Consider the following 27,554-nt stretch of genomic DNA (forward strand, 5'->3'; position numbering starts at 1 on the left):
GCTGCCCAGGGTCCTATCATCCGCCCACGCAGCGACAGGTCCCACGTTCGATCCAAGAGGCAAGTCACTTACCTATTGATGAAATTTCATTCGGTGTCTGCAGATTAGTTTTGAATCAATCCCTGCTGTGTCCTCTGGTTCTACTGTTGTAGACAAGGTGAAGCAATCTTGGTTATGATTCTTCCTTTCCCCTCACCTGAGGAAGATCACTTTCAGTCCGTTTGTATACCTTTGCCACGCTTTGCATTGTTGATGGAAAGGCCATAACTCATGTATTTACTTTCAAATCCCTCTGTGGACTTGCCCCACCGTATCTTTGTAATCTCCTGTAACCTCCACAACTCTGAGATACCTGTGCTCCTCTAATTCTGACCTCCTTGTGCATTCCCAATTTTCATTGCTCCACCATTGGTGGCCTTCAGTTGCCTGGGCCCCAAGGTCTGGAATACTTTCCTTACACTTCTCCACCTCTTGATCTCACTTCCCTTCTTTTCAGGCTCTCCATAAAACCTACCTGTGATGAGTGAGGTGATTGTCCCTTTGAGAGCAACACAGCAGAGTAAGGGTTACTGACTTGAAGGACCAATCGGGATGCAGAGTGAGTAATCATCCCAGTGGGTGGGGGTCACAGTTTGAGGATTCAGGGTAGACCATTTAGGACGGAGGTGAGGAGACATTTCTTCACCCAAAGAGTGGTGAGCCTGTGGAATTCATTACCACAGGAAGTAGTTGATGCCAAAACATTGAATGTATTCCAGAGGCGGCTGGATATAGCACTTGGGACAAATGTGATCAAAGGTTATGGGGAAAAAGAAGGATTAGGCTATTGAGTTGGATGATCAGCCATGATAGTAATGGAACAGGCTCGAAGGGCCGAATGGCCTCCTCCTATCTTCTATGTTTCTATTCCCTCTCTTAGGCAGAAGACGTGTAGGGGACATGGCTAGACGTGCTAGCTGCTGTACAGTTTTTCTTATTAATAAATAAATTTGAGTGCGGCACAGTGGTTAGCACTGTTGCATCAGAGGTCCAGGGACCCGGGTTCGATTCCCGGCTTGGGTGACTGTCTGGGTGGAGTTTGCACATTCTCCCCATGTCGACGTGAGTTTCCTTTGGGTGCTCTGGTTTTCTCCCACAATCCAAGATTTGTAGGTTAGGTGGATCGACCATGCTAAATTGCCCCTTAATGTCCCAAGGTTTGCAGGTTAGGGAGATTAGCAGGGTAAATACGTGGGATTATGGGGATAGGGTCTGGGTGAGATGAGTTGGTGCAGACTGGATGGGCCGAATGGCGGCCTCCTGCACGGTATCTTGTGCGTTTCTAATGAAGTCTGTGAAAGTGCATCATTTCACTAACTCTTTGACCAAGGTTTTGATCCTCTGACCTTCTATCTCCCCATGTGGCTTGTTGTCATACTTTGCTTTATAATGTTGCTGTGCGGCATGTTGGGGCCCTTCTTGTTAACGGCATGATGTAAATACAGGATATTGGACTAATGGAGCAGTTCCCAGTTTGTCCCCCAGGACTGCTGGCAAGCACAGTGGCTGTAATTGTAATGTAAATAACACATTTGTCTGGTACTCTTTTAATTATAAGATAACATTATATATGAAATGGGCCATGTATTAACTCGCGTACAACTGTGTTTAGAGAAATCTGTCTTTTACTAGGCACAAGGCCAAATTGCAGTAAATAGGATATCTGGAGGTCAACTGGAGGTCAGTTGTTGGTGAGAGAGGCTGGTAATGTTTCCGAATATCTGTCTTAACCAGTTTGCCCGAAGAGCGTTTTCTCTCCTTTAATTTTGTAATATATTCTTTGATATTCTGAAGTTCGGTATCCAGAATGGGAGATGTGTTTTGGGGGGGCGGTAAATGTGCTGTTCACCACCATGTGCTGAATGGGGTATAATTAATTCCGGCAATCTGTCGCCTTTTGTTCAATGTGGTGCTCCGCCGCAGAGAATCAACTCCAAGGCAGCAGCTGCCATTCCCAATCGGCCAGGAGAGAATCGATTGGAGCAGCCTTGTGTCTCAGAACTGTGAGAACTGCAGCTGATTCGAACATTGCTTTTAAATCTGCCAAAGAAGTCACGTGTTTGGGGCGCTTGCCATGTTGACTTCCCCCACCCCAATTTACTCTGACAGTTCCTGATGACTAATGCTGGGGCGTGTAAGCATTGCCTCCAGTAACTGCTTATTATTCTGGCAATTACACTCACTTTGGACCAATGCTTTGTCTCGTTACTACACCCATTACCGCCCCCTTTGCCTTCTGTCCTATGATATCTTTGTTATTTAATGTTTCCCGCCCTCTAACCTATCCCTAACCTTCCCTTCCTTTCTTCCGCCTCCCCTCCCCTTTCGATGATAAAATCCGATGTGATTTATTATTGTCACATGTCTTAGTATACAGTGAAAAGTATTGTTTCTTGTGCCCTATACAGACAAAGCATATCATTCATAGAGAAGGAAAGGAGAGAGTGCAGAATGTAGTGTTACAGTCATAGCTAGGGTGTAGAGAAAGATCAACTTAATGCGAGGTAGGTCCATTCAAATGTCTGACGGCAGCAGGGAAGAAGCTGCTCTTGAGTCGGTTGATGCGTGACCTCAGACTTACAAAACCCACCATGTTGCTACCCTTCCTGAAGAAAAGCCGCGTCCGACGTGAAACCTGAACTCCCGTTCCCCTCTCCACAGATGCTGCCAGACCTGTGGCGTATTTCCAGCACTCTTTGTTTTTATTCCAGTAGCTCATTTTTGACCAGGCTTCATCACATGAGCCTAAACAATTGAATATCGCCAAGGTGCCCAGCTAAAAGAGCATGGAAGTATATACCAGCAAGTTGTTGTGATCTGGAGTGTACTACCAGAGAGGTTGATAGAGGCAGATTAAATAATACCTTTCAAATGGGATTTGGATAAAGTTTAAACATTTATTTATTAGTGTCACAAGTAGGCTGACATTAACACTGCGATGAAGTTACTGTAAACTACTTGACGGGAGAAGCTTCCAGGGCTGTTGGGAAAGGACACGGGACTAGTTTTGGATAGAAAGCTCTTACAGAAAGCTGTCATTAATGCACTGGCCAAATGGCCTCCTCCTGTGTCGTATTCCAATATTCTGTCTCAATATTTAGCTGACCGCACTCGGCAGCGCTATTACCAGGTTAGAAGAGTCGAACATTTCTGGCACAGAGCGAGGCCATTCGGCCCATCATGTCTGTGGAGCTATCCAGCTGAATCCCATCTTCTAGCTCTTGGCCCATAACCTTCTAGGTTGCGGCAAACTATGGCTTAATAAAAGCAAAGCTGCCCCTTTCTGTTGGGGAGAAAGCAGGATCAGGCTATTGAGTTGGATGATCAGCCATGATTGTGATGAATGGCGGAGCAGGCTCGAAGGGCCGAATGGCCTCCTCCTGCTCCTATCTTCTATGTTTTACTTCTCTTCTCATTGCCCAAGGGCTAAATACTTGGGCAGCAAAAACAGGAAATTATGGAAAATCTCAGCAGATCTGACAACCTCTGTAGGGAGAGAAGAGACCCTTTATCATCTGGACTCGAAACATTGACTCTAATTCTCTCCCCACAGATGCTGTCAGACCTGCTGAGATTTTCCAGCATTTAATGTTTCTGTTTCAGATCTCAGCATCCGCAGTATTTTGCTTTTGTCTTGGCCGAACACTCCTTTCAGGTGAAGCAGTGTTTCACTTGCACCTCCTTCAGTTTGATCTACTGTATTTGCTGCTTCCAATGCGGTCTCCGCCACAGTGGGGAGTCTGGGTGAACACATTCGCTCGGTCCGCAAGCGTGTTCCACCCTCCTGTTGCTCACCATTTCGACTCACCCTCTTGCTCTCATGCCCACGTGTGTCTGTCCTTGGCCTGCTGCAATGCCCCAGTGAAGCCCAGTGCAGATTGGAGGAGCAGCATCGCACCTTCTGATTAGGTACATTCCAGCCCTCAGAACTCAACATTCAGTTCAGCAATTTTAGACTGAGACCTTTTCTCCTCCATCTTGACCTCTTCTTTTAAAATCCCAAAACCTTTTGGTCCCAACGCACCTACCACCACCCCCCACCCCACCACCAGCCAGTCAGCCTTCTGTCGCTTGTTCTTAAGTTTTGTTTTCACTGAACACTGACCTTTGTTTTCCCATGAACACATTCTGCTATCTTACCTTAACGCCACAATCAGCACCGTCTCTACTCCTTCACACTGCCGTTAACACTTCCTCTGCCTCGTGCCCTACACATCCTTATTTCAATCTCTCCTAGCTCCCACCGATCACTGATCTTTCACTTTGCTCCACCCTCTCCACCCTCTCTCACAGTTTATAATCCATCACATTTCTCTCTCTTTAACTCATAAGAAGAGTCGTACAGACTCAAAACATTAACTCTGTTCTCTCTCTCTCTCTCTCTCTCTCCAGATGCTGCCTGACCTGTTGGGTTTTTCCTGCAATTTCAGTTTTTATTTTCATTTGGGAGTGCTAACTTTATCACCCTCGCCCACGCCTGCTATGAGCTATTGTCCCACACAGAGTGACAACAGCTAATAACACGCACTGAGTAATGAACTGTGAATGATCTGTGTGACCCACTGTTACACGCTATGGTGCACACACGTACTAAGTCATTATGAACGCAAGTATGTGCATTATGTCTTCTCATAGAAACATAAAATCCTGATGGGACTGTTCAGGATAGATGCGGGAAGAATGTTCCCGATGTTGGTGAAGTCCAGAACTAGGGCTCACAGTCTAAGAATAAGGAGCAAGCCATTCAGGACTGAGATGAGGAAGAACTTCTTCACTCAGAGAGGTGTGAACCTGTGGAATTCCCTACCACAGAAAGCTGTTGGACCAGTTTGTTAGATATGTTCAAGAGGGAGCTGGACGTGGCCCTTGTGGTTAAGGGGATCAAGGGATATGGAGAGAAAGCGGGAGTGGGATCCTGACAGTGCATGATCGACCGTGATCATATTGAATGGTGGTGCAGGCTCGAAGGGCTGAATGGCCTCCTCCTGCGCCTATTTACTATGTTTCTATGTTTCAGTGCCCTATTGTAAAATGACTGCGATTCTGGAGATGTATTGTTTAGTGGGTCCCTAGATTACACAGTGACTTGGCACTCTAATCCAAACCATTGCACTCCAAACCTGGCTGCTTATTCGGTCTGTTTTGTATTTAAGTTGCTCACCACTTCATTGCTGGTTTTAAAGTTGATGATTTGTAAATATCTACGTTCTAGCTGCAGAGCTCAACGACAAGTTGTTACCATCTTGACCCCTTTACTTTTCTCTGTCTCTCCTCTTGAACATTCTTCTTTGTATCTTGTTGAGCTGTTGTCAGGTTTAAATCTGTCTTCAATTGTCTTGCTTGCTGAGGAATGAAACAATAAAAACAATATTACAGGTTCTCAAGGTGAAAGATTTCGGGTTGGTTAATTATCCTATCAGGGGAAGGTGTTTAAAAGGAAAACAATGCATTTATATAGGACCATTTTATACATGATTATTTTCTTAGAATCATAGAAACCCTACAGCACAGAAAGAGGCCATTCGGCCCATCGAGCCTGCACTGACCACAATCCCACCCAGGCCCTACTCCCATATCCCTACATATTTACCCACTAATCCCTCTAACCTACGCATCCCAGGACACTAAGGGCAATTTTAGCATGGCCAATCAATCTAACCCGCACATCTTTGGACTGTGGGAGGAAACCGGAGCACCCGGAGGAAACCCATGCAGACACGAGGAGAATGTGCAAACTCCACACAGACAGTGACCCAAGCCGGGTCATTTATCTATGAGCATTATATATTGTATACAAAAAATGGTCAATATGGACATATATGACACCCAGGACCATATGACACACAGGACCATATATAATGGTCCTATATAGATGTGTGTATATATAGAATGGATATATCCATTGTGTATACACACATTGTGTATGTGTGTAAAACCATTATCTAAAGTGGTCATTTATATATGATCATGTACATAGTTGACTATTTTTCTGTATATAATGTATAAATTGTTTATATGTACATATGTAGGACCATTTAAATGGGACCTTTCACAAGCTCAGGATGTTCCAAAGTGCCTTGCAGCCAATGAAATACTTGTGAAATTATTAGAAGTAATGGAGGAAACTTGGCAGCCAGGTTGCACACAACAAGATTCCACAATGTGATAATAAACTGATGATCTATTTTAGTGGCATTGACTGAGGAATAAACAATAAGACATAGGAGCAGAATTAAGCCGCTTGGCCCATCGAGTCTGCTCCGCTATTCAATCATGGCTGATATTTTTCTCATCCCCATTCTTCTGTCTTTTCTCCATAACCCCTGATCCCCTTATTAATCAAGAACCTATCTATCTCTGTCTTAAAGACACTCAATGACCCAGCCTCCACAGCCTTCTGTGGCAAAGAGTTCCACAGATTCACCACTCTCTAGCTGAAGAAATTCCTCCTCATCTCTGTTTTAAAGGATCGTCCCTTTAGCCTGAGGTTGTGCCCTTTGGTTCTAGTTTTTCCTACTAATGGAAACGTCCTCTCCACGTCCACTCTATCCAGGCCTTGCAGTATCCTGTAAGTTTCAATAAGATCCCCCCCTCATCCTTCTAAACTCCAACGAGTACAGACCCAGAGTCCTCAACCGTTTCTCATATGACAAGCTCTTCATTCCAGGGATCATTCTTGTGAACCTCCTCTGGACCCTTTCCAAGGCCAGCACATCCTTCCTTTGATACGGAGCCCAAAAGTGCTCTCAATACTCCAAATGGGGTCTGACCAGAGCCTTATACAGCCTCAGAAGTACATCCCTGCACAAGACACGACGCAAGGGAGAACTCCCTGATCATCTTTGAAATAGCGCAGTGGGATTTAGTAGTTCCACCTCCTGAGTGTGGTGGAAGTGCGAGAGGATGAGGACAATGATCAGAGGGCACTTGAGCCCCCTGCAGGCGATGCACGGGGTTTGGGGTGGAATCCCAGTGACTTGGTCTTTTCTGTTCACAGGATAGAAAGAAAAAGTTTGAGAAAGAGAGCGAGAAGTTCTACTCTGCACTCGACCGTCATCTGAGTCTCTCCTCCAAGAAGAAGGAGTCCCAGCTCCAGGAGGTAATGGTGATTTTCTTTTCAGCGACAAAGTTCACCCATCCCGGCACACCACCACATCACGTTCCTCTTCCTGTCTGAACAAACATGAAAGAGAAAGTTCCAGCAGGAAAGGGAAGTTGAGACAATGCCCAGATGTGCTGGTTTGTAAATTCTTTATATGTTGCTTACATCAGATGTGCAACAAAAAGACAAAAATAGCTTGTGTTGTCTCCTCTGTTTCATGTAAAATTGTTGTAAAATCTTTCGCTTTTTCACCCGCACACCCCCTTCCCTGTATCTCGCAGCTGCATAATACATGGAGATCAGGAACTCCTACTTCACAACATTTACTAGGGCGGCACAGTGATTAGCCCTGCTGCCTCATAGCACCAGGGACTCGGGCTCAATTCCCATCTTGGGTCACTGTCTGTGCGGAGTCTGCACGTTCTCCCCGTGTCTGTGTGGGTTTCCTCTGGGTGCCCTGGTTTCCTCCCAGAGTCTGAAAGATGTGCGGGTTAGGTGGATTGGCCATGCTAAATTGCCCCTTAGTATCAGGAGGACTCGCTAGGTAAATAGATGGGGTTAAGGGGATAGGGCCTAGGTGGGATTGTGGTCAGTGCAGACTCGATGGGCCGAATGGCCTCCTTCTGCACTGTAGAGATTCTGAGGGGGAACAAAAACAGGAAATGTTGGAAAATCGCAGAATGTGTGGAGAGAGATTAGAGCCAACGTTTCAAATCGAGATGACCCTTTGTCAGAGCTCTCCCTCCACAGATGCTGTCAGACCTGCTGAGATATTTTTGTTTCAGATTCCAGCATCCGCAGTATTTTGCTTTTATCCACTCAGGGGGAGTGGCACTTGGAACAGATCCTGAAGTTACAAAGAGCAGACAATCTCTCTCAGATAGTGAACGGGCTGGATAAAAACATGATACTTTAATTTAAAAAAAAATTGTTTTCCCAAGCTGATTTAATTGCAATGTGTTTAAAAACACTTAAAATTCTGAAATGTTTTTTTTTGCTGTCATTCCCATCGCTTGTGATGGTGCTCTCTGCTGTCTGTTTTCCTGCGATATCTGACAAATGTTGTGTTTTATTTTAAATCCAGGCTGATGTGCAGGTTGACAAAGAGAGACAGAACTGCTACGAGGCATCTTTGGAATATGTGTACAAGATTCAGGAAGTTCATGAGAGAAAAAAGTTTGAAGTGGTTGAGCCAGTAAGCTGGTTATTTAAAGGAAATATATAAAGATGTTTCTCCCCGTCTTTCCTTTCCTGAGAGTGCGCATTCACGTTGTAGGCAGCTCGCTCCTTGGTGCCTGTCAATATGCTCACCTTTCAACAACTTGTATAGCAGCCTTAGACCATAAGATATAGGAGCAGAATTAGGCCATTCGGACCATCGAGTCTGCTCCGCCATTCAATCATGGCTGATAAGTTTCTCAATCCCATTCTCCCACCTTTTTCCCTAAACCTTGATCCCCTTGTCAATCACGAACCTATCTATCTCTGTCTTAGAGTCATGGTGGTTTGCATCACGGAAACAGGCCCTTCGGCCCAACTTGTCCATGCCGTCCTTTTTTTTTTATAACCACTAAGCTAGTCCCAATTGCCCCCACATCCCTCTATACCCAATTTACCCACCTTAATGTAAAAAAAGGCCCAAAGTGCTTTACAGGAGCATTATACAACACCAAACCACGTTGGGAGGTAAGCCACACCACCAAAAGTCTGGTCAAAGAGGAGGGTTTTAAGGAATGTTTTTAAAGGTGGGAATTGAGGCCATGAGGTTTAAGGAGGGAATTCCAGAGCTTAGGTTCTAGGCAGCTGGAAGCACGGCGGCCAGTGGTGGAGCAATTAAAATCAGTCACTCTCATTGGCCAGAGGAATGTAGATATACTAGAGGGTTGTGAGGCTGGAGAACATTCACGAAAGCGAGGGAAGAGGCCGTGGAGGGATTGGAAACGAGGATAAGAATTTTAAAATCACAACGTGGCTTGTCTAGGAGCCAGTGTAGGTCAGCGGCTACATGCTAGCTGATATTGTAAATGGTTCCATCCCTTCAATAACTGTCCCTCGACTACTTAAAGCCAGTGGTGTCATCCATGCCTCCAAAAAGCCCGTTGGCAAAATCCTGCTCCATCTCTGAAATCCCTTTCCTGTCGAATGTCCTTGTTGGCTCCCAAATCTGCATTGGAATGTTTCCCAGCCATTGCAGCAAGAGGCCTGACCAAAGTTATGAATGATATTCCTTGTGCCGGTGGCAGTGGTGTATTATCTGTCATTGTCCTCAACCCCCCTGCAGCTGGGAAACACGGTCAGCCAATACTTCACCTCCTTTGTCCAAATCTCCAATTCGTTCAGACTCTGGCATTATCCGTTTAGTTTTGGACCAGGAATAGACGCTGACCTCTACAGCAAGACTAAGCAAACACTGACTTTTCAGATCTAGGCCCAAGCTGATGGTGAGAACATTCATAAGATATAGGAGCAGAATTGGGCCATTCGGCCCATCGAGTCTGCTCTGCCGTTCAATCATGATATTTCTCATCCCCGTTCTCCCCCCCCCCCCCCCCCCGCCTTTTCCCTGTAACCTTCTGATCCCCTTACCAATCAAGAACCTATCTATCTCTGTCTTAAATAAACTCAATGACTTGGCCTCCACAGTCTTCTGTAGTAGAGTTCCACAGATGTCTTCAGTCTGTGAGCCATGGGATCTTGACTGTTGAGTTCTTGGTGTGGTTGAATCCATGTTTCAAAATGGCCTTTCTGCTCAGTGCTAGACTGCTGATCTCAGTGAGGCCATGGCCTACCTGATGTAAGATGCTATTGACACACTAGTGAGGCTGGTGCTTGTCTTAATCTGGAGGCTGCAGCCTGTCGCTGAGGCCAACGTAGAGTGAGATGTTACTCCAGGCTTTATCCGATCCAATATTGCTGACAATTGGATGTAGAGTGGAAGACTCTCCCGGTTTCCAGCATTCCCAATTCCCAGCTTCCATGCACAATAATAACGTTCCAATGACATTGTGGTTGAATTGACTTGAGGAGAGTGGTCGATGATCATGGCGGGTGGAGAGATATCCACTTGACCTCGTAACAAAGGCCAGAATTTTCCCTGGGTGATGAGGAAAGTAGGAGAACATTTCCCAATCTGAAACTCAAACAATGTTTTTTTTTTCTCCCCCTCCCCCCGCAGGTGTTGGCGTTCCTACATGGCCTACTCACATTCCATCACTTGACCTTTGAACTAACTCAGGATTTCTTGCCCTATAAGCAGCAACTTCAGCTAAGTTTGCAACACGTGAGTTTTGCTCTGATGTATTTACTGTGACTGAAAGTACATGGAAGGGGGAGGGGCGGGGGGGGGGGGGGGGGGGGGGGGGCGATTGACTCACTAAGTCGAGTAGCCTGAATCGGGAAAACTTCCCACCAGGGCAGACTGACCTCTGACCCATTAAATGCTGCATTCACCCCATGGCGGGTGGAGGTTGGGGGGGGTGGGGGGGGGGGTCGGCAGGTGCAGGATGGTGTCAATCCCACCACCCCTGGAAGCAGGTGGGAGGTGGCCACAGTGGTGGTCAGGTGCCGAGGTCAAAAGGTTCTTTGGGACTTTTCTTCCAGTTGTTTTGTTCTATTTTAGACCTTTTAGTCTTTACCCCTCACACCCCATCACTCGCCCACTGCTCCCCACTCCCCCCCCCGCCCAACCTCCGCCTCTTATGATAAACTCATGGAGATGTTGGTCAAACAAAGTCAACGGGGGCGATGCTCCCAGCCGGTTGTGCTGCTCTAGCAGTGAAGCGGGCCGTGTAGCGGGCTCCCCGCTGGGCGCCACCACCTCCATGCGTTTTGCCGGCCACCAGAATTCTGGCGTCGTCAGCTCCATGCCAGAAATCGGGGCAAATTAAAATACTTCAATCTGATTAGCGGACCAGGACTGAAGTCTTTGGGCCAGCTCGCCTCTTTTTCCCCCCTCTACCCATCCCACCAGGAGTGGTTCACTCCAGCAGAGTTTACAACAGCTCCCCACTAATGGCCCAACCTCACTGGAGTGAAGAGAGGTCATGGAGGCCCCCCAGCCCCAGAGGTCGGGGTTAGGGGAGGGGGGGGGGGGGGGGGTGGGCAGTGCCCACCCCACCCAAGCAATGCCAGATTGTCTTGTGGAGTGGTTGGAATACGCGAGTTGGTATTTCCTGGTAATTTCAGGAACTTGATCCATTCTGGAGTACCTCGACACACGGCAGTGTTCAAACAGGGTAGAGAGTTCTGTGGGAGGCAGCGGGTTCTGTAACGGCGTTGGTTGCTTTCCCAGACTCGGAATCACTTCATGGGCACCCGGGAAGAGATGGAGGATCTCATGAAAAGAATGAAAGAAGCTCCACAAACCTGCAAGCTGCCGGGCCAGCCCACCATCGAAGGCTACCTCTACTCTCAGGAGAAACGTAAGGATGAGACATCTTGCCGGGACTCCAGATTTATTTATTTCTTGCTTTTGCTTTTCCTGAATTGCTTTGTTCGGGGTTATTGCCCTTCCTGAAATTAGCCATTCGGAGTCTCCTGGTTTTAATTTCCAGGAGAGTTTGATCTGAGGAGTGAGCCATGGTATGGATTTGATTCATCTTCAGCAGGGTTTTGTGATTTAGTCCAATGGGCGGGATGTCATCGTTACTGCATGTCTTGGCGACATCTAGTGTCTTCTGTCAGTATTGCAGCCATTTTTACGGTTAACCAATCTTGGTCCGACATGGCTTCCAGCTGTAATTCATTCTTCCTCTTCCTCTGATTCCAATGTTTTGTGCTTCATTTATTTTTCCGATTGGCTGAATATCAATTGTCCATCAGATACATAGCAGGGATCACTAGGTTCCAGCATAACTCCTCACATCAATACTCATTTAACAACCTGTTTTGTTTTATTTATTCATTCGTGGGACATGGGCGTCACTGGTTGGCCAGCATTTATTGCCCATCCCTAGTTGCCCTTGTTCAGAGGGCAGTTGAGAGTCAACCACATTGCTGTGGCTCTGGAGCCACATGTAAGCCAGACCAGGTAAAGATGGCAGATTTCCTTCCCTATAGGACACTAGTGAACCAGATGGGTTTTTCCAACAATGGTTTCATGGTCATCAGTAGATTCTTAATTCCAGATATTTTTAAAATTGAATTCAAATTCTACCATCTGCTGTGGCGGGATTCGAACCCAGTTCCTAACTGTTGCAGGATTTATTCTCTCAGAAAAATCCATCTAATGAATGTTTCATTTAAGATTTTAAGGATCCGAGGGTGAGGATGGATGGAGGTGTTTCACTCGCATTGGTTGAGAGGGAATGGGGCAGTTGGCTGACGACTAGGCCTTGTTGCCTAGGAAACCTGATGTGGTAGAGTGATGATGAGATGGATTCTCTAGTTGTGCAGGGTTTTTTAAAAAATTGGTTCTTGACTCTCCCACAGGGGCGCTGGGCTTCTCCTGGGTGAAGTACTACTGCAGATATGTGAAAGGCACCAAAATTCTGAGCATGATCCCCTGTGATCCAAAACCTGGAATAAAGCAAGTGAGTATCGCATTGATATAGAGCCCAGATTGTTGGAGAACGGGTAACACGATGTATCCTGTGACAGAGATTTGGAATGGCTGACAATGTTGGAAAGGTGATAACCAATCAGTTCAGAACCAGCCAGTGTTTTGTGTGCCAATTTCCCACCCAAACATTTTTAACTCTTTCCCCTCTCTCTTTTGAAGCTGATTCATGTTTTCAGCAACTTCTGAGCTCTGACGAAGGATCATCCTGACTCGAAACGTTGGCTCCATTCTCTCTCCACAGATGCTGTCAGACCTGCTGAGAATTTCCAGCATTTTCTGTTTTGGATTCCAGCATCTGCAGTATTCTACCTTTTTAACTGTTTTTTACATTTTATTTTGGATTTCCAACATTTGAAGTTTTCTTTTAATCTCTGATCGATATGTCACATGCCACGATATTCCAAAAGCAATTCATTATTTGAAGCTGTCAGAGTCACGAAGGTTACACATTGAGCATGAGGCAGCAAGCAGAATCTGTCTCTGGTCATCACTGCTTCTAGTGTGGTCCACCTGGCCCTTCTCTCCAGCCCAAATACAGTGGAGAGGATGAGTGAATGAACAGGTGTTATATGCAAGTATATCTCTCCTTTTTTTTTGTCTCCTCCGTTTTGCTCTCCATGCTCTTTCTCACTCCCTTGAGCACTTTCTCACTCTTTTCTCGTTCTCTGTGTCCATTCTTACTCCTGCATTCCCTCTTTCTCTTTTTCTTTCTGTCTCTCTCTCTCGCGTGCGTGCTCTCTCTCTATTTTATTTCATCTTAACATGGTTCCTGAGGTCTTTCCATGGTGGATACTGAGTGAGTTGGTATGGAGGGTTTAAGAGCCATAGGAGGTGGTGGGTTGGCATGAGTCAACATTAAGTTGACATGGAGGTTGTAAGGGGTGGGTGGAGAGTGTGGGTTGGCAATAAGTTGGTATGGGGGGGTCATGGTGGCATTGGGAGTTGTGGGTGGGGATGGTGACGGACATGGAGTGTGATGGGTAGAGGAGCTAAAATTTAATGAAACAGTTAGGATAAAATCCCAGAGAACTGAAGCGGGCCTTGTAAACAGCCCCCCTCAACACTCAACAGCTCCTGTCACCACCTCTGATCTGAATTGTGGGGATGGCGGGGCCTGACTCCCCCGCAACTGTTCCCCTGCAGCATAGCTCGCACCACTGGGGGCGTTCCCCCTGACACTGAGACAGTGAGGCGCAAATTTTTCAAACTCAAACTACCCACCTGGGGAAGCAAATCCTGGAGCTCAATGTCAGCTCCAACCTGTGTGTTTAAAGATGTGATGATTTCAGACTTGAGAACCGCAAGAGGCAAGGGATAAACAGTGGAACTGCAAATTGTACAGTTAGTCAGTAATTTACCACACGGGAAAAGGGGTATCTGTGGTTAAGTACGTGGTTGGGACAATGTGTACCAGCAGTAACTAACTCGAGTAGAATCTTGTTTGTGTTGGAAGTGGACCGTTAATCCCCGGCAGTGATGCCAAGTCTGTACAGGGCACGGGTTCATCTCCATATGGAGCACCTGCTGTGTGGGTTCTGGTCAGTTTATTACAGGAAGGGCAAGTTTCACATGGGTAAAGGGGCAGCAGTAGGTTATCTGCTTGGTGCCTACCCCCAAGGAGAGATTAAAAAGCTAAGTTTTCTTGCACTAGGAGAAAGATTTTGAGAAATTTTGTTGTAGTCTTTCAGGATCTCGGGGCTACAGACAGGTAGAACCTCAGGGGTGAGGGATTGGATTGGGAGGGATGGGGGGAAATATCTTCCCCATGGTCCCAAGACTAAAAGAGGATGTGGGACAAAGGAGGGGAGGTGAATGCGGCCCTGTCAGTTAGGAGCCTCACGGGAGTGACGTGGTGGCACAGTGGCAAGCACTGCTGCCTCACAGCGCCAGCAACCCAGGTTCGATTCTCAGCTTGGGTCACTGTCTGTGTGGAGTTTGCACGTTCTCCCAGTATCTGCATGGGTTTCCTCCAGTGTTCCGATTTCCTCCCACAATCCAAAGACGTGCGGGTTAGGTGCATTGGCCATGCTAAATTGCTCCTTGGTGTCCAAGGTTGTGTAGGTTAGAGGGATTAGCGGGGTAAATAGGATTATGGGGATAGAGCCTGGGTAGGATTATTTTCGTTGCAGACTCGATGGGCCAAATGGCCTCTTTCTGCACTGTAGGGATTACATAAGAACATAAGAACCAGGAGCAGGAGTAGGCCATCTGGCCCCTCGAGCCCGCTCCGCCATTCAATAAGATCATGGCTGATCCTTTTGTGGACTCGGCTCCACTTACCTGCCCGCTCACCGTAACCCTTAATTTCTTTACTGTTCAAAAATTTATCTATCCTTGCCTTAAAAACATTCAATGAGGTAGTCTCAACTGCTTCACTGGGCAGGGAATTCCACAGATTCACAACCCTTTGTGTGAAGAAGTTCCTCCTCAACTCAGTCTTAAACCTGCTTCCCCTTATTTTGAGGCCATGCCCCCTAGTTCTAGTTTCGCCTGCCAGTGGAAACTACTTCCCTGCTTCTATCTTATCTATTCCCTTCATAATCTTTTATGTTTCTATAAGATCTCCCCTCATTCTTTTGAATTCCAATGAGTATAGCCCCAGTCTACTCAGTCTCTCCTCCACAAGCCAACCCTCTCAACTCCGGAATCAACCTAGTGAATCTCCTTTGCACCCCCTCCAGTGCCAGTATATCCTTTCTCAAGTAAGGAGACCAATACTATACACAGTACTCCAAGTATGACCTCACCAGCACCTTATACAGCTGCAACATAACCTCGCTGTTTTTAAACTCCATCCCTCCAGCAATAAAGGACAAAATTCCATTTGCCTTCTTAATTACCTGCTGCACCTGCAAACCAACTCCTTGAGATTCCTACACAAGGACACCCAGGTCTCTCTGCACAGCAGCATGCTGCAATTTTTTACCATTTAAATAATAGTCCATTTTGCTGTTATTCCTACCAAAATGGATGACCTCACATTTACCAACGTTGTACTCCATCTGCCAGACCCTCGCCCACTCATTTTGACTATCTATATCCCTTTGCAGGCTTTCAGCGTCCTCTGCACACTTTGCTCTGCCACTCATCTTAGTGTCTTCTGCGAATTTTGGCACACTACACTTGGTCCCCAACTCCAAATCATCTATGTAAATCGTAAACAATTGCGGACCCAATACTGATCCCTGAGGCACACCACTAGTCACCAGAAAAACACCCATTTACCCCCACTCTTTGCTTTCTGTTAGTTAACCAATCCTCTATCCATGCTAATACATTACCCGTAACACTGTCCACCTTTATCTTATGTAGCAGTCGTTGGTGCGACACCTTGTCAAATGCCTTCTGGAAATCCAGATACACCACATCCACAGGTTCCCCATTGTTCACTGCACATGTAATGTTCTCAAAGAATTCCACCAAATTAATCAAACATAACCTTCCCTTCATGAACCCATGCTGCATCTTATCAGTGGGACAATTTATATCCAGATGTCTTGCTATTTCTTCCTTGATGATAGATTCAAGCATTTTCCCTACTACAGAAGTTAAGCTAACCGGCCTATAGTTACCCGCCTTTTGTCTACCTCCTTTTTTAAACAGTGGTGCCACATTTGCTGTTTTCCAATCTGCGGGAACCACCCCAGAGTCCAGCGAATTTTGGTAAATTACCACTAGTGCATTTGCTATTTCTCCCACCATCTCTTTTAATACCCTGGGATGCATTCCATCAGGACCAGGAGACTTGTCCACCTTTAGCCCCATTAACTTGCCCAACACTACCTCTTTCCTGATAATGATAGTTTCTAGATCCTCACCTGCCATAGCCTTCCTGTCATCAATTTTTGGCATGTTATTTGTGTCTTCCACTGTGAAGACCGACACAAAATACCTGTTCAATGCCTCAGCCATTTTCTCATTTCCAATTATTACATCCCCCTTCTCATCCTCTAAAGGACCAAAGTTTACTTTAGCCACTTTTTTTTTCATTTTATATATTTGTAGAAACTTTTGCAATCTGTTTTTATATCCTGAGCTAGTTTACTCTCATAATCCATCTCACTTTTCTTTATAGCTTTTTTCGTGGCTTTCTGCTGACCTTTAAAGATGTCCCAATCCTCTCGGTTCCCACTAATCTTTGCCACTTTGGATGCATTTTCTTTCAATTTGATACCCTCCTTTATTTCCTTAGAAATCCATGGTTGATTATCTCTTTTTCTACAGTCCTTCCTTATCACTGGTGTATAAGTTTGCTGAGCACTGGGAAAGATCGCTTTGAAAGTCTTCCACTATTCCTCAATTGTCCCACCATAAAGTTTTTGCTCCCAGTCTACCTTAGCCAATGCCTCCCTCATTCCTTTGATAGATTATATTCTATGAGCTTTGGTCACTGTTAGGAATGGACTCTGCAGGGACAGAGTGGAGACTGTGTACAAGCAGCAATGTTAAGGCGTTGACCTGGTGTTCTGTGAGGGTCCGTTGAGAGAACTCGGTGAATTGAGTATTCGCTATCTGCGCTCGGAGGCTGCTCAGATACTGAATCAGTATTTGCGGCTGCTCTCCATTCCATTCCTCATTACGGTTTTGCTGCATGCAGAGAAGTCATTGCTGATCAGTGGAACATTCTGTGGAGAACACGCGGAAGCGATAACTTAGAGTTTACCCCGAAATGCAAACTCGTAGATAGAAAGCTTGAAGACATCAGCAGCAGGGCTGTGTGCGCTGTGCTCTGCTTAAAAGCAAAAGTGAAACTAAATTGGGTCACATGACACACTTCCTTTCTAGTGACGTCACGCTGCTATCGTTTTAAAGGCATGTGACGACATTCCTCAGGAGATCTGATGTGCCAGGTGTCACTCAGCTTCCAGTTTTAACTTGTGGAAGCCACTAAAGCTGACATTGTTCACTGTCCTTTCTCCTCATCATCTATCCAGTGAGGGGAAATCTGGGGATCCTGATAAACGGTATCCATTTTGCAAATGAGAAAGAGATTTTTCATTTGTGGAATGCCTTGTTTTAATCGAGTTGTTCCAGGAGGGGTTATTTTCCCCTTTCTCTTGAGGGAAGTGTTTTGCTTCTAACTGCCCGCACCCCCACCCCGCACCCCCATCCCCCCACCACCACCACCACCCCCACCACCACGACACGATGCATCAAAAGCAGGAGCTCCGACTGTGAGTAACTGTCCACGTGCCATCACTGACTCACTTTGGCTTTCAGTCTATTAATGTCTCTTTTTTTAAAAAAAAAACATTTTTTGCACTCCAATCCCTCCAATGCCTCCCCTCCTCCCCCTCCTGCCTGGCTTTATTCCGCGGAATCTGAGCTCCTTCAATTCCGGCCTCTTGAGCGTTCCTGATTTTCGCCGTGCCTTCAGCTGCCACGGTCCGCACACTCAGCAATTCCCTCACTAAACCCTCTCTCCCCTTTCAGATCCTCTTATAAAAGCTGCCACTTTCTCAAATGTCCCCGTGCCTCTTCCTCAGGCTCAGTGTTGACCTCAGTCTGATCGCGTTCCTGTGAAGTGACCTGGGATGGTTTAAAGGTGCTATTTCAATGCAAGTTGTTGCTGCATGGTTGGTCCTGGGCTTCAGACTCGCAAGGGCTCGCAAGGAAAACAATTGTTCCCAAAAAAAATAGCACCGTTGGAACTGTAATCGAGTCTTCCATCTGTACCTTTGTCCAGGAATTTAAACTGAAGTCCTGCATTAGGAGGAAATCCGAATCCATCGACAAACGATTCTGCTTTGACATCGAGATATTTGAGAGGTAAAGGAATAATTACTGCTCGGGATAAAAACTGTTAAAAGTTGCTTCAGAAAGTTGAAGATTGCTGTTGTTCAGAATGACAGCAGTGACAATGAAATATTTAACACACTGAGGTTTTGACTTAATGTTCTGCTTTTTTAAGCCTGTAATCATGGTGTTGCAATCGCCAATCAATCCTGAACAATTGTCAGTCAGCGTCAGTGCTGTGTGTATGGATGGGAAGCTTATGTCCTGGTCCCCACCTGGTTGAAGACCTGGAAGATGAATGCTCTTTCCCCCCCCCCACCCCTGCCTCACCCATGGTCTTCCTGTCCCTTTGATCTCTGTAGCTGTTGGGGGCTTCTCTATCTTGAAGGGAAACATGGTGTTCCATCTAGAATCATAGAAACCCTACAGTACAGAAAGAGGCCATTCGGCCCATCGAGTCTGCACCGACCACGATCCCACCCAAGCCCTACCCCCATATCCCTACATATTTTACCCGCTAATCCCTCTAATCTACGCATCTCAGGACACTAAGGGGCAATTTTAGCATGGCCAATGCACCTAACCCGCACATCTTTGGACTGTGGGAGGAAACCGGAGCACCCGGAGGAAACCCACGCAGACACGAGGAAAATGTGCAAACTCCACACAGACCCAAGCCAGGAATCGAACCCAGGTCCCTGGAGCTGTGAAGCAGCAGTGCTAACCACTGTGCTACCGTGCCGCCCAAACCACTCTCAAACCACTTTGGATTAAAATCTCTGGCTTGAGAGCTAGAATGTAAATCTCTGACCAACAGGAAAGATTGATGGTTGTGGTTTGCGAGTCCTCCTTTTTTTTTTTTGAATCCAACCCACCTCCCCCAAAATGGGGCACGGCAGATGGTACTCTTATCTTTTCGCACTGTCACATCTCCGGCTGTTAGCCTAATGATGAGCAGAGTGTCTGAGAGTCTGTTAGAGAAGCAATGCTGTTAACAAACTGGAAAATATACCCTTTCAGCTGTGGCAATCTCCTCCGAGTCAGAAGATTGTGGGTTTGAGTCCCACTCCGCAGGCTTGAGCACCATACCTAGGCCGACACTCTTCAGCAGAGTGCTGAGGGAGTGCTGCAGTGTCAAAGGTGCCATCCTTGAGGCGAGATGTTAAGCTGAAGCCTCATAGAATCCCTACAGTGTAGAAGGAGGCCATTTGGCCCATCGAGCCTGCACCAACAGCAACCCCACCCAACCCCTATCCCCGTAACCCCACATGTTTACCCTGCTAATCCCCCTAACCAACACATTTTGGGACTCTAAGGGGCAATTTAGCACGGCCAATCAACCTAACCCGCACATCTTTGGACTGTGGGAGGAAACCGGAGCACCCGGAGGAAACCCACGCAGACACGGGGAGAACGTGCAAACTCCACACAGACGGTGACCCGAGGCCAGAATTGAACCTGGGCCCCTGGTGCTGTGAGGCAGCAGTGCTAACCACTGTGCCACCGTGCTGCCCTCATCTGCCATCTCAAAGAGATGCAAAGGTTTTCGCAGCACTGCCTTAAAGAGCTGGACAGTTCAACCCACAGTCCCGGCCGATGTTTATCCCTCAACCAGATGAGAAACAGATTATTGACGCAGCTCTTTGTGGGAGCGTGTTGTGCTCAGAATCCCTGCTGCGTTTCCTACATTTACAACAGTGATGACCCTTCACTGCTCAAGTACTTCGTTGGCTAGGGAGCAAGTTGAGATGTCTGGAGGTTGTGAAATCTGAAGGCAAGTGTTTCATCTCGTAAATTCTTAACAAATCTTCCTTTCACAGGCAAGGTCCTGTCACACTCCAGGCTCTCTCAGAAGCCAATAGAAGCTTATGGATTGAAGCAATGGATGGCAAAGAGCCAGTGAGTATCTGGCCATAAGCTGTTTGCTGTGTTCATTTTATAAAAATTGATTGTATTGCATCTCCACGCTGCCCCCTTTCACGGAACTCACTATTATTCCAGGCAGTGGCGCAGGGAAATGTTCCGAGAATCCTTCCAGTGCTGTTAAAATTCCAGCTTTTTCAACAGACCCCGTCAGTGAACTTAACTGAGCTAGTGGAGGTCGACTCTCTGTTATTAGAATCCAAACCGATTGGTGAAGTTAAGACCATCTCACAGAGCTTCTCTTTACTAAAAGAATATATTTTTAATACATTCGTGGGACATGGGCGTCGCTGGCTGGCCAGCATTTGTTGCCCATCCCTCGTTGCCCTTGAGAAGGTGGTGGTGAGCTGCCACCATCTTGAGAAGGTGGTGGTGAGCTGCCGCCATCTTGAGAAGGTGGTGGTGAGCTGCCGCCATCTTGAGAAGGTGGTGGTGAGCTGCCGCCATCTTGAGAAGGTGGTGGTGAGCTGCCGCCATCTTGAATCGCTGTCACCTATTTATTCTCTCTTTTGAGCAGCAGTAAAGCAAATTTTACAAATTAACCAATTGGAAAATAAAAAGTCCAATTAAACCAATTCCAAGCTCCTTGGGCAATGTAACAAACTGAATTTTAAAGGAACCTTGTCGAACCAAAGTAAAATGTCGTTTTGGGGACGAATGAAGCACTCTCGCACCGTGGTGCCCATCAGTCATGGTAGTCGCCTATTTATATGTACTCGACGTACTTAATTAAACAACGCTGTTCACCGTACTTTAACAGCATAATTAACATACAATTAATGCTATCTACCCTTGCACTGCTGAGGTATATACTGGGTAATGTGGAATAATCAACTTGCACATCATATTGACACAGCATCTCATTCAGGAATGTGGAAAATCAGCAATTAAATAACAGCGTATTCAACTTCTGACACACATTACAAAGGATTCCAAAATTTTAGAGCTCATTTTAGAATCGCTTAACTGAATGTCATGATGTGGAGTTGCCGGCGTTGGACTGGGATGGGCACAGTAAGAAGTCTCACAACACCAGGTTAAAGTCCAACGGGTTTATTTGAAATCACGAGCTTTCGGAGCGCTGCCCCTTCATCAGGACTCACCGAAAGCTCGTGATTCCAAATAAATCTGTTGGCCTTTAACCTGGTGTTGTGAGACTTCGTAACTGAATGTAACGCGGACCGTACAGAACCCTGGGAGTTCTGAGCATTGGAGCAGGCTCTAAGGACAGAATGGCCTTATTCTGGCTCCTATTTATTGTTTCTTTCACTGGCTTGGCACAGAACCGTGTGAGGAGAGAGGCTCCAGTAAATGTATTTGGTCTGGGAATCTGCTTGGACTTCACGTTAAAAAGCAGAACTTTTCACAGCGGCCGCAGTGGTTGGGGAAATCCCAAACTTTTTGCCATCTTGTTGAGAATCAATCTTAATTGTAACTTGCCATCCGGAGGCGACAGTATAACTTCCCTCCTTGCTTATCTCGAGACAAATCGGAACAGAACTGAATGATTTGAAAAAAGGGCGAGAATTTTAAAATTGTGATTTATTTAACCAGGAGCCAGTGTAGGTCAGTGAGTACCGGGGTGATTGGTGAATGGGACTCGGTACAATAAAAATAGCTCATGGGATGTGGGAGTCGCCGGTTAAACCAGCATTTATTACCAATCCCTAATTGCCCTTGAGAAGGTGATAGAGAGCTACCTTCTTGACTGCTGCAGTCCATTGGTATCAGTACATCCGCAGTGCTGTTAGGAGGTGAATTCTAGGATTTTGACCCAGCAACAGTGAAGAAATAATGAAATAGTTCTAAGTCACAATGGTGAGTGACCGGAGACGTTGAAGGTGGGGGGTGTTTCTAAGCCTTTGCTGCCCTTGTCCTCCTAAGTGGCTGAGTTCGTACTTTGGAAGGTGCTGTCGAAGAAGCCTTGGCGATTTGCGGCAGTGCATCTGGTAGGTGGCACACGGTGCTGCCACTGTACCTCGGTCATGGAGGGAGTTGATGTTTAAGCTGGTGGATGGGTTTGAGCTGCTCGAGTGTTGTTGGAGCTGCACTCATCCAGGCAAGTGATGAGTACGGTGGCACAGTGGTTAGCATTGCTGCCTCACAGCGCCAGGGAACCAGGTTCAATTCCCGGCTTGGGTCACTGTCTGTGCGGAGTCTACACATTCTCCCCGTGTCTCAATTGGATTCTTCTGGGTGCTCCGGTTTCCTCCCACAGTCCGAAAGACTAGTTAGACTGGTTAGGTGCATTGGCCGTGCTATATTCTCCCTCAGTGTACCCGAACAGGCACCGGAGTGTGGCGACTAGGGGATTTTCACAGTAACTTCATTGCAGTGATAATGTAAACCTACTTGTGACACTAATAAATAAACTTAAATTTAAAAGTATTCCATCACACTCCTGACCTGTGCCTTGTAGATGGTGGACAGGCATTGTGGAGTCGAGTACTGGCCAGGCCAGGTAAGGGACATTAGTGAACCAGGTGCGTTTTTACGACAATCGACAGTGGTTTCATGGCCATCATTGGACAAATGCAAGAATGGCAAATTTCAAACGATCGCAACAATTTATACTACAGGAGAAAAGGAGTGCTGATTGGTTGGCTGAGGAGCTTGGGAAGCCTATCATTCTCCATTCTTTTCTCCATGGGGGATGGGGGGGGGGGGGAGGAGATGCCAAATTTGTGGCTGTAAAATCAGGACCAACGTATTCCTATATTTTGGTGATTAAATACTAATCTGATATCATTTGGAGATGACTGGATTAGCCGAAGGGCCTTTTCTTGCTGTATGACTCTATGACTATGACTCTACATCGTCCAAATCCAGGTTAATAAAAGTAGAAGTTTCCATTGAGGTAAAGTTTAAAACATGCACTGTATAAAAGCAGCTAGGTCATTGTTCCTACAAAACCAAGTGCTTTTCCGCAACGCCCACTTAATGTAGGTAAAGCACTGGGAAACCAAACGCACACATTGCTGTACTTGCCCTTATAGCTAGGGGGGGCTTTTCAACACGGAGGGTGGGATTTTCCAGCCACGCTCGCCCCAAGACTGGAAAGTCCCACCTGAGGTCAGCGGACCTTTACACGGTTTGCCCCTGTCCACTATGATTCCCACAATGGGCGGGACGGTAAGATTCCCCCCAGATGTTAAACACAGTGACGTTTGCAGTGGGATGGGTAACACCTCCACTTCCCCACTCCTTTATTATTTATTTATTTTTTATTAGTCTCAAGTAGGCTTACATTAACACTGCAATGAAGTTACTGTGAAAATCTGAGTTGCCACACTCCAGCGCCTGTTCGGGTACACTGAGGGAGAATTTAGCACGGCCAATGCACCTTTCGGACTGTGGGAGGAAACTGGAGCACCCGGAGGAAACCCACGCAGACACGGGGAGAATGTGCAAACTACAGACAGACAGTGACCCAAGCCGGGAATTGAACCGGGGTCCCTGGTGCTGTGAGGCAGCAGTGCTAACCACTTCTCACAGGGAACATGGAAAACTATTGTGGCACTTCAGATTTTTTGGCCTAGTGGCCCACATTGGCTCAGAGGTGGTGCAGGAGTGAGTTTATTTACTTTATCTTCCAGGGTTGATAAATGATGCAGAAATTGTGTGGATTTGAGAAGAGTTGGGGGAACTTTCACATGGAGCAAGGTGGAAGAACACATTCCCCTTCCACTTGCAGTTTCCAGTAATCTCTGATTTTAATTATTTCTTACTCAGTTTCTGCAGTTTGAGGCTGTGTGTGTGTGTGTGTGTGTGTGTGTGTGAGAGAGAGAGAAAGCTACTGAGTGAAAAATGGGTCATTGCTGCCACCTACTGTCTCAGGTGCGCCACTGCAATTCTGTTGCTAACCGGATGTTTGAGTTGCTCTTTCATTGGATTCCCCAACATCACATGAAACTGTTTTTACTGAAAATCCATCCCTGATCTCTGTCTCAGTGGGAGGAAAGGGAATCTTCTCGCACTGCCTGGAGCTGGTTACTTTTGAAATTGTGCTTAAAGTCTCCATCAAAGAACCTGCTCATGCCAACACCACCGATGCATCTGTGTGTTTAAGATCCTTCAGGAGAATGGAACTCGATAGGAAGCACAGTTTTTTATTTTTATTTTGATGTAGCGGCGGATGGTGGTTTTCTGGGGGCAAATTCTAACCTGCTTCTGCCTTCTTTCTCACGCCTCTGCTGCCCTCTCCATCAGCACCCAAATGCAGCGGGCAGTTGGCACAGGATGATAGACATGAATAGGTTTCCAATGAGGCCAAGGGAACTGGTCCTAATTAGCGTAACCAGCTGTGCATAGTGAGAATAGCACTGCCTGTGTTGCACAATCATAAATTCCAATGAAAACATTCCCAAACAAACTCATCCCTCTCCAAATAATGCAGGGGGAGGGGGAGGGGGTGGGGGAGAATATTAGTGCCACAGGTTCCTGTAACTCCCCACGTTTCTCCTCCCAGAGATCACACCCAGGTGATAAACATCTGGTTACTCAGCTCCCATTGATGTTCCACCCAACATCTGTAAACACACATATTCCAGCAGGAGGTACTGAACAGCTTTTGGGGGAGGGGGAAGTGGAGGGGAGAGGGGCAGCCGGAGCCCTGTTTCACATTCTTACGATGCCCCCAAGTCTTTTTCTGCTGCTTTTCTTTGAAGTGTCGTCACTTGTGTTCACAGACGATGCAGAGCCACAGGATGGTCGTAGCATAGAAGGCGGTCCTTTGCGTCTTTGATAACTCGCAACATGAGCAACTCTCTCTATCTCTCTCACTCCCCCACCCTTTCTCTGTAACAATACAGATTTTTTTTCTCTTCAGATAATTATCTGATTCCCAATTGAATGCGCCTCAACCACAGTCTCAGGCAGCGCATTCCAGATCCTAACCACTCACTGTGCGTGGAGAAAAAAACAAAATGTTTTTGTTGTGGTCCTTTGAAATTTGACATTCTTGTCTTTGTCCCGATGAGTGCAAGATGAAAAGCTTCGGCGACCCATCTATCTCTCTTTCAGCAATATTTTTAAAGAATATTTTTTCCTCGTGTCGCTGTTGTTGCCTTTTGGCGATTGTTGAAATCTGTGTCCTCCAGTTCTCCATCCTTCCACCAATGGGAACGTTCTTCTCCCCCTCTACTCTGTCCAGACCTCTCATCACTTTGAACACCTCAATCAAATCTCCTCTTAGCCAAGGAGAACGGCCCCATTTCTCCAATCGATCGATGTAACAAGTCCCTCATTCCTGGAACCAATCATAATGCAGGAAACACCACAGCCAATCAGCACGTGGAAGGAAACTGCAAAGAGCAATGATGGGATGATCCAGTTGTTCCAGTTGAGGATCCAGTTGTTCCAGTTGAGGATACGCGGCGGGGGGGGGGGGAAGGGATAGCCTCCCTGCTCCTCCTCTTCGATCTATTGCATCCCCCTGAGGGGTAAATGGGACCTTGGTTTTTACACTCATTCAAAAGCCGGTATCTCTGGTGTAGCTACTTCTCAGGACTGTGCTGGAGTCTCGGTCTGGATTCTGGAGTGGGTTTTGAACTCGTAACCTCCTGCCTTGGAGGTGAGTGCGTCACTCACTCAACCTTTACTGACACCTTGACCAAACCTGGGAGTTTCTTTTAAGTGGATCATTCAGTCTCAGGACGTTGTTTTGACCCGCTGAACCATTCAGGGTGGAAACTAGTCTCTGGGCACTCGTGTGTCCCAGCTTCCTGCTCTCGCCTTCAGCGACGGCCACACCTGTCCTGCAGGGCACTGGATTTGTCAAAACTCAATTTACTGGATGTTTTTGAGGTCAGGTGTTTGTCCCCAGCATCAGAGCAGAGTGTTGTGTGGACCATTCACATTCCCTCACTGGTTTACAGCAATAGAATTCCGACTGGACTTCAGTGTAGATGCTACACCTGGGCAGTGGCTCATTTTTGTCAAACTTCTCACTTAACACGAGGTCACTGAGAACTCAAACTGAGTGGATTTTAGTGCAGGTTCTGCAAGGTATACTCCTAGAATTGTCTCGAACTTTTATCCTTTGAAAATATTGGGCAGAAACCTCTGTCCTGTCCAGTGGTTTAATTAGAGGGGGGGGAGGGGCACCTCCACCCTGATTAAGGTTGACCATTGGCCTTCCTGACCCACCACCAGTTAAGGGTCTTTAAGTGGACAATAAATGACCAGCGAAGGGACCTGATCCCACTGCCACAGGCACTGACCCAGCCTCGGACCGTCCAGCCCTGTGAGAGCTGCTTGTCCCCTCCTGGGGAAGGGGGCAGGGGAGGGGGTGTGGGTGTGGAATCACTTGTTCAAAGACTCTCCCTGCCTGACTAAGGGACCCAATATCTGGAAAGGGTGGGGGTGGGGTGCTGAGGTAATGCTGGTCACCACCCCTCTGCGTTGCTGTCGACACTGTACCCACGCCCCAACTACCTGATGACCCCATCCAGTGAAATGCCTCCTGCCAATACTTACCCAATGGCGGGGGTCGCTCCTCAGTCCTGGGCCTCCAGTGGCTGTTGTTTTGGCAGCAGCCATTCTGGTGATGACTCTTGGAAGGCAGGGGTCCTCCGCAGTCCCCCTCTTCCACCCCCCCCCCCCCCCCACCAAAGCTCTTGTTCTCAGGCAAATGCCCGCCATTGGGGTCTCCACTGCCTGATTGGCTCGTTGGCATGACCTCTGTCACCTCCACAGAACTCCACCCATTTTCTCCCCTCCCCCATAAATTTTATTCTTTAAAAATGTGAGGAGTTTAAAACGTAGTTTCTCAGTTTGTGTTTGAAAGCTTATTTACTGGTGTTACAAGTAGGCTTACATTTACACTGCAATGAAGTTAGTGTGAAAATCCCCAAGTCACCACAATCCGGCACCTATTCGGGTACACTGAGGGCGAATTTAGCATGACCAATGCACTCTAACCAGCGGGCTGTGGGAGGAAACCAGAGCACCTGGAGGAAACCCACGCAGACATGGGGAGAACGTGCAGACTCCACACAGACAGTGATCCAAGTTGGAATTGAACCTGAGTGCTTGGTGCTGTGAGGCAGCAGTGCTAACCCACTGTGTCACCGTGCTGCCCGTGGGAATAGGGATTTTTGTGCGTGCGAAAAGGAGAGAGATTTGCATCAACCTCTTTTTCCCCCCCCCATCCCCCCTTGGTTTACCACCTCGTCTGAACTGTGTGAGCAGACG

General features: G+C 46.9%; 1 protein-coding gene across 1 annotated transcript in view; it reads left to right on the forward strand.

Moving 5' to 3' along the window:
• The window catches only part of ophn1 (oligophrenin 1), a 198,813-nt gene that overhangs the window by 84,022 nt on the left and 87,237 nt on the right, over positions 1-27,554 (forward strand). The window contains exons 5-11 of the mRNA XM_078211848.1: positions 7,037-7,138; positions 8,226-8,336; positions 10,317-10,421; positions 11,433-11,562; positions 12,572-12,672; positions 18,388-18,470; positions 20,258-20,336. Coding sequence (XP_078067974.1) covers positions 7,037-7,138; positions 8,226-8,336; positions 10,317-10,421; positions 11,433-11,562; positions 12,572-12,672; positions 18,388-18,470; positions 20,258-20,336 — 711 coding nt within the window. The remainder of the gene's footprint in view (positions 1-7,036; positions 7,139-8,225; positions 8,337-10,316; positions 10,422-11,432; positions 11,563-12,571; positions 12,673-18,387; positions 18,471-20,257; positions 20,337-27,554) is intronic.

The sequence above is a fragment of the Mustelus asterias genome, chromosome 4, assembly GCF_964213995.1.
Source record: "Mustelus asterias chromosome 4, sMusAst1.hap1.1, whole genome shotgun sequence".
NCBI lineage: Eukaryota > Metazoa > Chordata > Chondrichthyes > Carcharhiniformes > Triakidae > Mustelus > Mustelus asterias.